Source organism: Dendropsophus ebraccatus, chromosome 8 (genome assembly GCF_027789765.1).
Source record: "Dendropsophus ebraccatus isolate aDenEbr1 chromosome 8, aDenEbr1.pat, whole genome shotgun sequence".
Taxonomy (NCBI): domain Eukaryota; kingdom Metazoa; phylum Chordata; class Amphibia; order Anura; family Hylidae; genus Dendropsophus; species Dendropsophus ebraccatus.
The window spans coordinates 18,190,806-18,204,524 of NC_091461.1; the positions used below are offsets into that span (position 1 = coordinate 18,190,806).

Sequence of the window (13,719 nt, forward strand, 5' to 3'; positions counted from 1 at the left end):
TCAAAGCAAATGTGGCAATGCAAGCTGTGAAAAGGATTACAGGAAATTTCACGTAAACTAAGCTGAAAGATAGAAAACTCCACTTAAAAAGTGGAGCCTGTACATTAGAATCTAACACTTCAATGGGTCCAACAAATGACCGTGTACTCCCCTCCTCCTGATACACTACCTGGACACCCGCTTATATATAACATGCAGTCAGGCACATATATAGAGATCAGGGGTTAGAGATAACTGGGCCTCCAGGCAGTAAAGGTCATGGGCCCCTATTAGTGAAAAGAACAAGAACCCAACCTTTCGCTAGAGTAGAAATTGAATACAGGTCCAGCTTGTCAGATCCTTCTATCAAAAAGGGATTTTCCAAAGAAAATGCTGGAGTTTGTAGTTAGAGGGGAAGTCTGACTGATAGCCCTAGCTGGGATAACAAAGAAAAAAAAATTATACTCATCTGCCACCACTTCCGGGAGTGGATGTGGCATGGGATCAGGGCCAAAGATTATCATTTTTCTCATTTTTACCCCAGCCAGATTCCATATACCAGATTTGGGAACCATCATGATGGATGTGGCATGGGATCAGGGCCAAAGAGTATAATTTTTTCTAATTTTTACCCCAGCCAGATTCCATACACCAGAATTGGGAACCATCATGATTCATGTGGCAGGGAATCTGGGGGGAGTAGGTATCATTCTTTCTAATTTTTACCCCAGCCAGAATTTTAATCTCATATAACCCATTTAAAGGGGTTTTCCTACAAATACCAACTCAATATTGAAGCTTTTAAGTGATTTCCTAGAAAATGACATGATGATAAAAGGTGGACATTGACTTTAAGGTATCAATCTGCTTTTACAAATCTAAGTTTAAATCTACCATACGTACAATGATTTACATGGTGCCTTAGGCTTAAGTCACATCCAGAGTTGCATTCATAATTCTGCTGGTTCCCTGCTAACATCCCATCACTGCCCATTGTGGTTCAGCGTTTGTTCTTTGGTGTATTGTAGGATATACCATTTACACTGGGTATAGTACTGGGGTGCAATATGATGTTCCCCTACAATGCACTTCACCAGTGTAGAGTTGGATTTTAGCTTTCAGGGGTGTGTCTGTCAGCAGACTGCTGACATATTCTATGAGGCAGGCAGCAGAATTCTGAATGTGACAGGTGATTTGTATAACGCTAGTCCAGGCTGGTCGATAAGTTTCCGTTCTCCCTGGAGTCATGGTTTACTTCCGTTATTACCCTAGATCCACAGAATAGTGAATAGGATCTATTAGGATCCGTTACACAATGGATTTAAACTGATCTGTCCTAGCTGTCATGAATAATAAGACATGAACATGAAACTTTCTAAAATAATTCTTCACTCTTTAATCCTTCACGCTTTTCAAGATATCCGCTTGCTGTCAGTGACTGGAGACATGATCAAGCTGGACCGACCCGGTCACATTGCCCATACACTGTAGAGCTTTATACCCTGTAATGAGTCATGTGATCGGGTCAGCGGCGGATGATCAGGTATTGTCTTTAGCTCTTATATGTTCCCATTTACCGAGTGCAAGTAGGGATCTTGAAATGGCGGTGAATTGAGGCACTAAGTATATTAGAAAGTTGTGGACCTTGTTCTAATGAATAGGCTTGATTTATATACATACAACTGTGAAACTCCATTAGGCCCGAAGCCTCATTGGTCGATCCACTGAGGCACCTAATACTATAGTTGGACGCTCTAAGGTGTATGGTGGGGTATACATCATATATAGCAGACACCTAATTTGTATGGTGTCTGATGACTAAGTACTCTTGGTGGTTTCTTTTCTTGGAAACTAGATCATCCATATTGGATTTTATTGTCTATTGGGGAGATTTATCAAACATGGTGTAAAGTGAAACGGCCTCAGTTGCCCCTAGCAACCAATCAGATTCCACCTTTCATTTTCCAAGGAGTCTGTCAGGAATGAAAGGTGGAATCTGATTGGTTGCTAGGGGCAATGAGCCAGTTTCACTTTACACCATGTTTGATAAATCTCCCCCTATGTCTATTCAAAGATGTCCTTTTCCCTTTTGGACTTAATATGCCAAACTGGCCTTACCAGTAATATTAATAGTGGTTGAACCTTGCCATTTCGCCAGGACCTGCTGACCACCCAATGTGTATGGTGGCCTCCTGACTCCTCACCGATACACATTAGTCAGACAATTTTGCCAAAATCAGTGGGTTCAACCATCATTGATCTAATGTTTATGGCCAAGTTTTCTTCCCCCTCCCCATTTGAAACACATGCATACCCACCCGTGCACGGTATTGGGGTTGGAAATTAGTTGTCTCCCGAACAAGCATTTGGCCAACAGGTGTTTGGCCATCTTAAAGGGGTTGTCCAAGCTTTGTAAAACATGGCCCCTTTCTTCCAGAAAGAGCTTCTCTCCTGTGGGTGTGGGTTTTGCAACTGAATTGAGCTTAATTGTAATATCACACACAACCTAGGGACAGGGGTGGCGCTGTTTATGCAAGAAAGTTGCTGAGTTTTATTTTCTAACCCTGGTTAACCCCTTTAAGTTTAGCTTAAAGAAACATTCTTCCTAAAGATTGTGTAGAGAAACATGATTCTAGACTTCCACAGTAGATGTGGCAATAATGGTGCACTATGTTGTGTATTAAATTTAAGGGGTTTAAAAGCTGTGATAAGTGCCTTCTTCATTTGGGGGGCCTATAAGGCATGTCAGGTGACTCTAGAGTTCCCCTTTAAAAATGTATGCCCATTGGTGAAAATTGACTGGTTCTCCATGTTGAAACTTGTAATGCCACAAATAGTTGTATGGAGCACTAAAAGAACACCATTATGGCATACTTGCCAACAGACCTACAGAAGGCATAGTCCAGAGCGGGGCTAAGAATATTCTACCAATATCTTGGGTCTTAAAGTGATAAACTAAGGTTGTATCTTGTCACTTGGCCAAAGTGTCTTCTGAAGATTCGACCTGGGTCAAGACATGGTGTCCTTTAAGACGCGCTGTATGATAAGTGAACATCAATGCTGTCCTGTTACTACTATCATCTGAAAGAAAAGCAAGTAAGAAGTTTCTAAGGTTTCCCTGGTTTTCGGAAGTCAGCTGGAAGTTACGTAAGAGCTTTCGAGATCTCCACAAAGGTCCTTGCTGGAGACCACTGCTCCCATCAGGAAGGTCTTAAGGTGGAAGAATCCTAGTGCTATTAGGCGATACCTTTGGAATCTTCAAGTGAGGGATCAGCTTCTTTAAGTGTTTCAGTGTGTACAACAGCCAAGACATCATACAGAGATTGCGTTTGCATTAGTTTGTGTCGGACGCACTCTTCGGTAGTTGGGCATCCATATTGTCTATGTAAAATTGTGAGACTGGAAAAGAAATCTTGAAGATGGTGAGAATGCTAAATGACGTTGTCGAAGAGCTGCATCGATCTCATGATGTTTTCATCCTGCAGAGGAGAAAGGGGAGAAAGTTACAATGTAAGTTCTGGCAGTAATGGGTGGCCAAGCCAAAACTTCTCTGTAGCCACACCTAAGAATTAGTGGATAAGACCCTATGAACTGTCCTGAGACCCCACACAACTGGACTATGGAGCCGCTGCTTCCTTACTATGAACCAACATATGTCTGGATTACTTGGACTAATAATACATTCCCATGGCTAGCCTGCACCCTGCTCTGTACTGACAAGGAACAAAACCCCAAAACAGCTGTCTACCAATAGGTAACACTACATTTTGAGAGGCGCTTCCACCAATAGGTGAAAAGAAGGGAGACAGGGGGCGCTTCCTCGTGTAGTGAAGAATGACCAGGTGGATGGACAAAAGATCTAACAGGGATCCACTCACCTGGGTAGGTTGTGCGAATATTAGGCACAACTCTAAATGCAGCATGTAAGGGTGTACTCCGCAGCTGTACTGGGGGACATCACCACCGACGGTGGGAACGACAAATGTAGATATGTAGTCAACCGACTACAGGACCAAAGACCAAATCCACACCAGAATACGAAGAGCGCTGGAGTATACGCAATTTGCACACACCGGTGCAACCAGAAGTATCCAAAAGTAGATGGCGTAGTAAATCAATGTTCCTTTATTGCAACGCGTTTCGGCCCTATATTATCTAACATGGGCCTTTATACCAGTGACAGGTTATTGGTGAATACTGAATAGCTACTGACCCTTCTTGCCCTCGGTGCCATGAGCTTACCTTCTGACATGATTCAATGAATTCTTCAATGGTTACCACACCATCCTTATTTCTATCCATTTTCTTTAAAAAAAGAAAAAAAGAAAAAAAAATTAATTATTACAAAGCAAATGCACATTCTTCATTACCTGCACATTGCATTTGTAGGTCCACCCTCTTACTAACCTACAGGCAATAGAAGAGGAGGCAGATGGGAACTATAGCACAACTACTGGCTCAGACTACACAGGGTTTGTTTGTAGTCTGTAACCATGGAGACACTTAGGTCGTAGACACAGAAGCATTGGAGATAGTTAATGACGACCATTGGCCATCTGGCTGCAGTTTGCCTTAGATGAATTGGAACTTTAAAGACTGCACTACAGCCGCACAGTGTGAACACAACCTGTCTAAGCTGAGGATTTCACCTGAAAAAAGTTCTCCACGTGTTCCCTTGGCGCTTCCTCCCGCATGTTTGGATACGTGTATTTGCCCATCATGTCATATATAGATTTCATGATGTCCATCATTTCCTGCAGAAACAGCAAGAAGATAAAATAGCAAGTAGATATAACCACTATACAAAATCTACATTAGAATATCCCCTGCTAAACTTTTTTCTACAATTATGTTGTTTTTTTTTTTTTTTTAATCCTACTACAGTGGTGCCTTGGACTACGAGCATAATTCGTTCCGGGACCGTGCTTGTAATGCAAATCCACTCTCAAACTAAAGGAAATTTTCCCATAAGAAATCATTGATATGCAAACAATTGGTTCCACACCCCAAAAATAATGATTTTTTTATTCTGAATAACATGCAAAACTAATGAAACAAAGATTTAGAAACAGCTGAATATGTGATATATAAGTTACTGTACAGTATAGCAATCAGCATGTGGAGTATAATGTATAGTAAGCGCATAACCCTGATAACATAGCAGCAGTTTGTAGATACAGGATGGAACTGCAGATCCCCATAATGCAGTAGCGTAGTACAACAGGCTAGAATAGAGAAGCAGGGCTGCTGTCAGAGGTCTGTGTGGTCACATGACAGCAATGGGGAAGGGGGGGTGTTCAGCATGAGCCAATCAGGACTGACAGAGACTGCAGGGAGCATGAAGGAATGAGCAGGACATATGTGCGCACAGTATAGCAGCACTCTCTGTCCGGGGAGAGAGGGGTTACAGCCATACCTCCCAACTTTTTAGACGCCCAAAGAGGGACACTTGTGGTTCATGTTTGTAAAATTTTCCAGACATTTCTATACTTTCTTATTCAAGGATACATCACACATCCAGGAGCTGCTGCAGATTGATGCATTTAGTTACATTGACGTCTGTAAATCTGCGGCAGATCCTGTATGTATATCGGCATCCTCAGGTCCCATCACACATCAGTCACCCTGTCTGTAATTGCGGGTCGGTCAGTTACCGTCTGCACCTCCTGTCACACAATAGCTTAGTTATTGCTCTGTGGCACTGATCATGTAACCAATGCAGATGTGTGTACGGGGCCATGTGATCTGCATGTGTGATATGATGTGTGACAGCGGCCATAATGGCACATGATGCATCTGGATATAACAATGTTTTAGGATACAACTTGCACCACATGATGGAATAATACGCAGGTCCGTGTCTATTATACAGGAAGAAATCAGACACTTTCTAGAGCAACATAAAAAGTTTATTAATGCAAATCTAATTCCTAGGTCAAAAAGAGGGACATGTAAGGGACTAAGAGGGACATGGCTCTAAAGTAGGGACTGTCCCTCCAAAAGAGGGACACTTGGGAGGTATAGTTACAGCTATGGAGAGATTACCCCCACTGTCCTGTCCCCTGATGCAAGCACCAGCCTGAAGTGGATCTTCTATGATTTGGAAGGTGAGGGAGACTTCCTGGGTCAGAGTACAGTGCTGTAGACCCCGCTTTGCTACTGCTCTGGACAGTTCCTGACATGGACAGAGGTGGCAGCAGAGAGCACTGTGTCAGACTGGAAATAATACACCACTTGCAGGACATTCTATATAACTTTCTGAAACTAGCCGATATGAAAGACAAAGATTGTCACCGGAGTACCCCTTTAAGACTCCATGACACGGGGAGTCATTTTATAGCATACACTGCAGCAATACATTTGCTGACAAGTTGTGTGGAAGGGTCCAGAGCATTGCCAAGGAGGCTTGTGTCATTCAGCAGGTATTTCTTGAAATAATGACTACATCTTACCCAAGACACATTAGTCATTCATTACCCTCAGGGGCTCAAGACTTCGAGAGCTAAGTGTTTTTTTTTTTTTTAATCAGACATGAGAAGTCAGGTGAACAACTCTAGACGTGTCAGAAGGAGGCGCTGCTGGGTCCTCCTTAGGCCAGATGCCTGAGAGAAGAGCTAATTTTAAAGGGATTATTTATAATTATAACAAACAGCTACTTTCTTGCAAAAACAGCACCACCTCTGTCCTCAGGTTGTGAATGGTATTACAGTTCACCTCCATTCACTTTATTGGAACTGAGCTGCAATACCACACTCAAACTGGGGACAGCAGTGGCGCTGTTTCTGGAAGTTTTCCTAAGCCTGCGTTACCAAGAGTTGCAGAATGAGGGACAATGCTCTGGAGTCACACTAGATAGAAGTCTTATATGAAGAGAGGAGGTTGTCGTCGGCAGAGGGGAGGCCGGTTGTGCAGTGATTTCTGTGAGTTAGGGAAGCAGTGTAGCCTCACCTCTTTAGTGATGCAGCCATCTTTATTTAGGTCATATAAGTTAAAGGCCCAGTTGAGTTTGTCATCTATGCTCCCTCGGAGGATAATAGACAATCCCGCTACAAAATCCTAGGGAGGAAAAAGTTACAAGATTATTAACGGCAGATCCACAAATTATATGGGGAGTGGTGGTGTCTTAAAGGGGATGAAACCTGTCCTGGTCATGTGATGTACACCAACGATCGGCACTCCAGTAGGAGTCGAGGTGCCAAGGGAACACTGTATCCACGAAAACTAACAAAATCCCGGCACTCACTTAGTTGCAATGAAGAACGTGTGTTTATTCACACAAACAATCGTTTGTGTGAATAAACACACTTTCTTCATTGCAACTAAACACACTTCTCCTGGTCATGTGATGGACACTCCTTATAAGGCGGGGTGAACGCAGCGGGGAACAGAGGCGCTGTGTATCAGGCGCAGGGAGGATGGGCAGCTGCTTGGGAGGAGGTGCAGGAGCGCTCACCCTGCCCCGGGACCAGGCAGCGGGGTGAGCGCTCCTGCATGGGACTGGACGGCGGGGTGAGCACAGAGGCGCAGGGGGCACGGCCGTAGGGGCTATCAGCTGCAGGGGCTCAGAGAGGACAGGCGGCTAGTTGGGGGAAGTGCAGGAGGGCCCATCGCGGGGGTGAGTGGCAGATAAGGAGAGCTCACCCCGCCACAGGTGTAATGCCAGGGAGGAAGACAGGCAGCGGGATAGGACGGAGGGAGGGGGGACATTGCAAACACTGGGCAGCAAAGGGAGGGAGGGAGAAGGCAATGATTAATCTACAAAGACGTCTAGACGACATGCGCCCCCTGCTGGACCCTGCCGGAACATACACTTGAGACGTGACGTCACGTTTTTTTTTGTTTTTGTTTTTTTTTAGAGAAATGGAAGCCTGTCTGATCTACTAAATTGAGGGAAATAGCAGTATACGTGCATTTCCCATAATTAGTGTATATTAGGGATTAATCTCACTTTCTTTATGTAATAACATATTAAATACATTTCGCCTGGAGTTCCCCTTTAATACCACCTTTAATGTGGGCCTTGGGTCTCCTATATAGGGTTGTAGGGGTAGCGGTCACACCTCTTCCACATAAGATGACCCCAGCTCATCTCTGATCATAAATTCTCACCTCAAAGCTGACGGATCCGTTGTGATCGGTGTCGAATGCATTGAATAGAAAATGTGCGTACATGCTTGAATCTGGAAGAGAAAATGACAATATGTAAGAGGAGAGCACACTGACATGGGGCAGAATGGTCCCTGGATTATTGGCTTGGAAACCCCATATGGGGCTAAGAATTCAGAAATAGAGTGTATTATTACAAGGGAACAGTAGAGGGAGCTCTAGTGAGGGCCAGAGGTTAGCTGATCAGCCTACTGGGATGTTACTGTGCGGCCGGTAAAATCATTGTTATTGGCCGCACATCTCTCTGTCTTACACAACATAAAATCTGCAGTGTATACAGTACATGTGCACACTATGGGATTTTATTGGGAAAAGGCATCTGTCTATAGATAATGATCATTATTTGTGGTTGTCACTATCAATAGACAGCTGCCTTTTCCTGATAAATGATGGCATATTCCTGTAGTTGAAACATAGCCTTAAAGGGGTACTCCAGCAACAATTTTTTTCTTTCAAAACTACTGGTTTCAGAAAGTTATAGAGATTTGTAATTTACTTCTATTTAAAAATCAAGTCTTCCCATACTTATCAGCTGCTGTATGTCCTACAGGAAGTGGTGTATTCTTTCCAGTCTGACACAGTGCTCTCTGCTGCCACCTCTGTCCATGTCAGGAACTGTCCAGAGCAGTAGCAAATCCCCATAGAAAACCTCTCCTGCTCTGGACAGTTCCTGACATGGACAGAGGTGGCAGCAGAGAGCACTGTGTCAGGCTGGAAATAAAACAACATTTCCTGCAGAACATACAGCAGCTGATAAGTATGTGAAGATTGAAGATTTATAAATAGAAGTAAATTACAAATCTATATAACTTTCTGAAACCAGTTGATTTGATTATTGCTGGACAACCCCTTTAAGGGCGTTATCCAGTGTTACAAAAACATGGCCACTTTCTTCCAGAGACAGCATCACTATTGTTTCCAGTTCAGGTGTGGTTTGCAATTAAAGGGTTTATACAGTGCTACAAAAACATGGACACTTTTGCACCATTCTTTTCTCCACCTTGGGTAGGGTTTGAAACTTAGTTCCATTGAAATAAACAGAGTTGAATTGCAAACCACACCTGAACTGGAGCCCAGAGTGGGGCAAAAGTGGCCATGTTTTTGTAGCGCTGGATTACCCATTTACGCCCCTTTCACTTCAATGGAACTGAGTTACAAAGCCTGCACCCAAGCTGGAGACAAGAGTGGGGCTGTCTCTGGAAGAAAGTGGCCATGTTTTTGTAGCGCTGGATAACCCCTTTAAGTGACAGTTCATCTTTCATCATAACTCCAACCTCACAATAATAAGAGTTCTATGCCGCTATACGTGGTAGGCTTCGCACATTCATTATACAGCAGCGCTCACCTCCTTGTGGGAAAAACTGGGAATAAATCTGCTTGAAATTATCTTCATTGACGATGCCGCTCGGACATTCCTGTTAGAAGAGAATCAGACATCAGTTCACATCATACAGACCATCATATTAGTCACGTAGTCATTGTGTCCCTACTGTGTTTCCATACTCCCTGCATATCTGCACATAGTATATTACAGCAGTATTACTTGAGCTCTATGTGGCACTATTATTTCTTGGTGTTTACGTGTATTATTGTATCACGCTGTCACACAGCCATACACTCTATTCTTCTGGCTCTATACAATGATATTTGACCAACACTCTACTGTACCACGTGACTCCAGTCAATCCCACTGGACTTAACATAGATCCATGTCACTATCATGTGGATCTGGGGGCTGAGACCCCCAACGATCACCAGAATGAAGGCTGCATGTGTTTCTCCCCTTTATCTTTGGTCGACAAAGCCAATGCAAGCGTAAAACATATCAGAAAAGACTTAAAGGGGTCGTTCTTGAGTTCAGTTTTTTTTCTAAAAACACTTCCCTTCTGAACCTTATTTAGTCCTTTATCATACTTAAAGTGTCCCTGTCGTTATAACTTTCAAAATCTAAATCATCAGTAGATGTGATATAAAGCAAGTTTCCAATTTACACTCATTATTTATTTTTTTAGTTATCATGGAAAACACGGCACTTCCTGTTTTCTGACTCTTTTTTTTTTTTTTCCTCTAAAAACAGGAAACAGTCAGAAAACAGGAAGTCCTGTGTATCCCAGGCCATCTGAGCGCTCACAGAGAGAAGGCAGTCATGTGACTGATGGACACATTGAGCCGGGACACTCTGTACTGGCCGGGAATTCATGTGTTTACTCTGTTTTCTTCAACCAGCTCAAGTCAGAAAATCTGCCTAGTCAGAAAATCTACAGTAAGTATAGCTGTTATATGGCTGCCTTCAGGAGACTGGACCTGGATACAGTAAGTATAGCTGTTATATAGCAGCCTTCAGGAGACTGGACCTGGATACAGTAAGTATAGCTGTTATATAGCAGCCTTCAGGAGACTGGACTTTGATACAAGTAAGTATAGCTGTTATATGGCTGCCTTCAGGAGACTGGACCTGGATACAGTAAGTATAGCTGTTATATAGCAGCCTTCAGGAGACTGGACCTGGATACAGTAAGTATAGCTGTTATATAGCTGCCTTCAGGAGACTGGACCTGGATACAAGTAAGTATAGCTGTTATATAGCAGCCTTCAGAAGACTGGACCTGGATACAAGTAAGTATAGCTGTTATATAGCTGCCTTCAGGAGACTGGACCTGGATTTCTAGTAAGTTTAATTTTGTTTTACAGCATGATAACAACAAAAAATAATGAATGTATTATGTAAACTTGCTTCATATCACATCTACTGTTGATTTAGATTTTGAAAGTTATAACGACAGTGACACTTTAAAGGTTTTGATCATGTCCCCCTATTCTCTTCTTTCCTCCAGATTATACAGATTCAAATCCTTAATGGGGGTGTTCACAATGTTTTTCCTAATCAACTGGTGCCAGAAAGTGCCAGAGATTTGTAATTTATTTCTATAAAAAAAAAAATCTCAAGTCTTCCAGTATTATCAGTTGCTGTATGTCCTGCAGGAAGTGGTGTATTCTTTCCAGTCTGCAGAGGCTTTCTATGAGGATTTGCTACTGCTCTGGACAGTTCCTGACATGGACAGAGATGGCAGCAGAGAGCAATATGTCAGACTCGAAAGAATACACCACTTCCTGCAGGACATATAGCAGCTGTTAAGTACTGGAAGACTGGAGATTTTTAAATAGAAGTAAATTACAAATCTCTGGCACTAGTTGATTTGAAAGAAAAAAAATGGTGAACAAGCCCTTTAAGGATTTGAATCTCTATAATCTAAAGGAAAGAAGAGAAAGGGAGACAGGGGGATCGAAACCTTTAAATATGTTACAGGAGTAAATATGGCTCAGGAGGGGAGTGTTTTTAGAAAAGAAGCTGAACTCAAGAACAAGAGGACACAGTGAGAGGTTATCTGGGGGAAAGATCAGAAGTGAGAAAAAGTTACTTTACTGAAAGAGTAGTAGATGTTTGGAACAAACTTCCAGCAGATGTGGTTGGTAAATCTACAATAACAGAATGTAAACCTGCCTGGGATATACATCTATCTATCCTGAGATAATTAGAAGGGAAATAGGATGATAAGGGGCACAGCACATGCAGACCCTTTATTCTAGCTCTCAGTGGGGGTCTTCCGCCTATACTGACCTTTGATAAGGATAATTAAACTAAGGAGTGAGTCTGCTGGCACCTTTAGTTCTCCTACAGCTCTGTATGTGCTGCGGTATTACGGTTTCCTTCTTGCACCTCTCCCATTAGTAGATTAGGTGATTAAGTATTAACATGTCCGGTCAGAAGACACTGCAGCTTTCCAAGATCACAGAATTAGAAGGGAAAAAATCAGAGCGGGCCCCTGTGCTGACACCCATCTACATAATGAGCTGAGAGCCAGATACCCTCCGACACCATCTATAATTAAGGTTTAGATCATTTTGTCAGCTGCGGGCTCTGTCTCTGACATCTAAACTTTCTTCCTGATAGCTAAGGGGTTTTCCAAGGCCTTAAAGGGGTACTCTGGCAAAAATGTTTTTCCTTTAAATCAGAGGGCATCAAAAAGTTATAAAGATATGTAATTTACTTCTGTAAAAAAAACAAAAACAAAAAAAACTGTACTTATCAGCTGCTGTATGTCCTGCAGGAAGTGGTGTATTCTCTCCACTCTGACACAGTGCTCTCTGCTGCTACCTCTGTCCATGTCAGGAACTGTCCAGAGCAGGAGTGATTTTCTATGGGGATTTGATACTGCTCTGGACAAAGGTGGAAGCAGAGAGCATTATGTCAAACTGGAAAGAATACACCATTTCCTGCAGGGCATATAAAGCAGCTGATAAGTACTGGAATACTGGAGATTTTTTAATAGAAGTAAATTACAAATCTATATAACTTTCTGTAACCAGTTGATCTGTAAGAAAAAAAAATGCTGGAGTAGCCCTTTTAATATTGATGGCCTATCCCTGATATACACACCATCAAATCACTGTGACTCTGATCTCCAGCACCATCTAGTGGCTCTGCCTGGTACTGCAGTTGTCCGCAGCTCTGTACTATTCAAGTAGACAGGACTTAGCCAGCTGTAGTAGCAGACTTAGCCACTATCCATCATAGAGACCACATGAGAGACAGAGGTCCACTGTGCTGTGGACTACAAAGAGTTAAGCTGCAGGGATGGTGTAGTCCCCAAAGACAGGGAGGAGGATGGAGAGTGGCATGGGAGGCAGCAGATATGGCAGCAGCCGGATACAGAGTAGGAGGACCTAGTTAGCTTAGGAGCGAGTTATTACTGATTCCTCTGGAGTCTTTGTACTTGTGTGTGAGCCGTTCGCCTCTGCTACATACTAAACCATGACACTTGTGTAACGTGTAAAGTATATGCGGCCTATGTGAGAAAATAAACCGTTCCTGTATGCACGTTCAAGCTGAGAGGCCTGGCACCCCTACCAGCACCGTGTCACAGGTGTACCAGCTAAGGAGACGGTATCTAACATAACAGGCTTAGATACATGAGCATGCCGGCACAACATTTCCACTGGCGGCTACAGTGTTAGATACATCAGCTCAGCAGCCAGCGTGTACACACAATATCACACATAATAGTTACAGCAGCTTAGTAGCACGGTGTCACACCTTATAGTTACATACTCCAGCTCAGCAGGTGAATCACACTGTTTAAGGGAAACTATCAGCAGGTGAAAGCAATCTAATCTGCTAATTGTGCACGGGGTGCTGAGAATAGCGGTAAGTCTCTTACCTTCATCCTCGGCGCCGTTCCCATGCAGTTTGTACTTTCATCCAGCGTCTAGTAAGGTTGTTTGAAGCAATGGGGACGGGGCTACAACCTCCAGAGCACTGATCTGGCACATCTCACTCCACTGATAATCATTTGAAGGGGCGGGGCCATGGTTTGGGGTAGGTAGCCCCTCCCCCAGTGCTCCAAACGGCCTTACAAGACGTTGGATGAAACTACAAACAGCACGGAAAGGGTGCAGAGGATGAAGGTAAGAGACTTGCGTTCATCCACAGCACCCCCTGTGCTATAGGGAGATATCAGGAGGTTATATTCGTTTAGCCTGCTGATGGTTTCCCTTTAACAGCACACCGTCACA

The 13,719-nt window shown here is 43.2% G+C and overlaps 1 protein-coding gene across 2 annotated transcripts in view; it reads right to left on the reverse strand.

Moving 5' to 3' along the window:
- Positions 1-2,013: 2,013 nt before the first annotated feature.
- KCNIP2 (potassium voltage-gated channel interacting protein 2) overlaps positions 2,014-13,719 on the reverse strand; it is a 290,122-nt gene continuing 278,416 nt past the window's right edge. For both annotated transcript variants that reach the window (XM_069978889.1, XM_069978890.1), the window contains 6 exons: positions 9,491-9,560; positions 8,089-8,159; positions 6,928-7,035; positions 4,629-4,733; positions 4,222-4,284; positions 2,014-3,458 (listed from right to left, as the gene is read on the reverse strand). In XM_069978889.1, the coding sequence (XP_069834990.1) occupies positions 3,411-3,458; positions 4,222-4,284; positions 4,629-4,733; positions 6,928-7,035; positions 8,089-8,159; positions 9,491-9,560 (465 nt within the window). In that variant the 3' untranslated portion in view covers positions 2,014-3,410. The remainder of the gene's footprint in view (positions 3,459-4,221; positions 4,285-4,628; positions 4,734-6,927; positions 7,036-8,088; positions 8,160-9,490; positions 9,561-13,719) is intronic.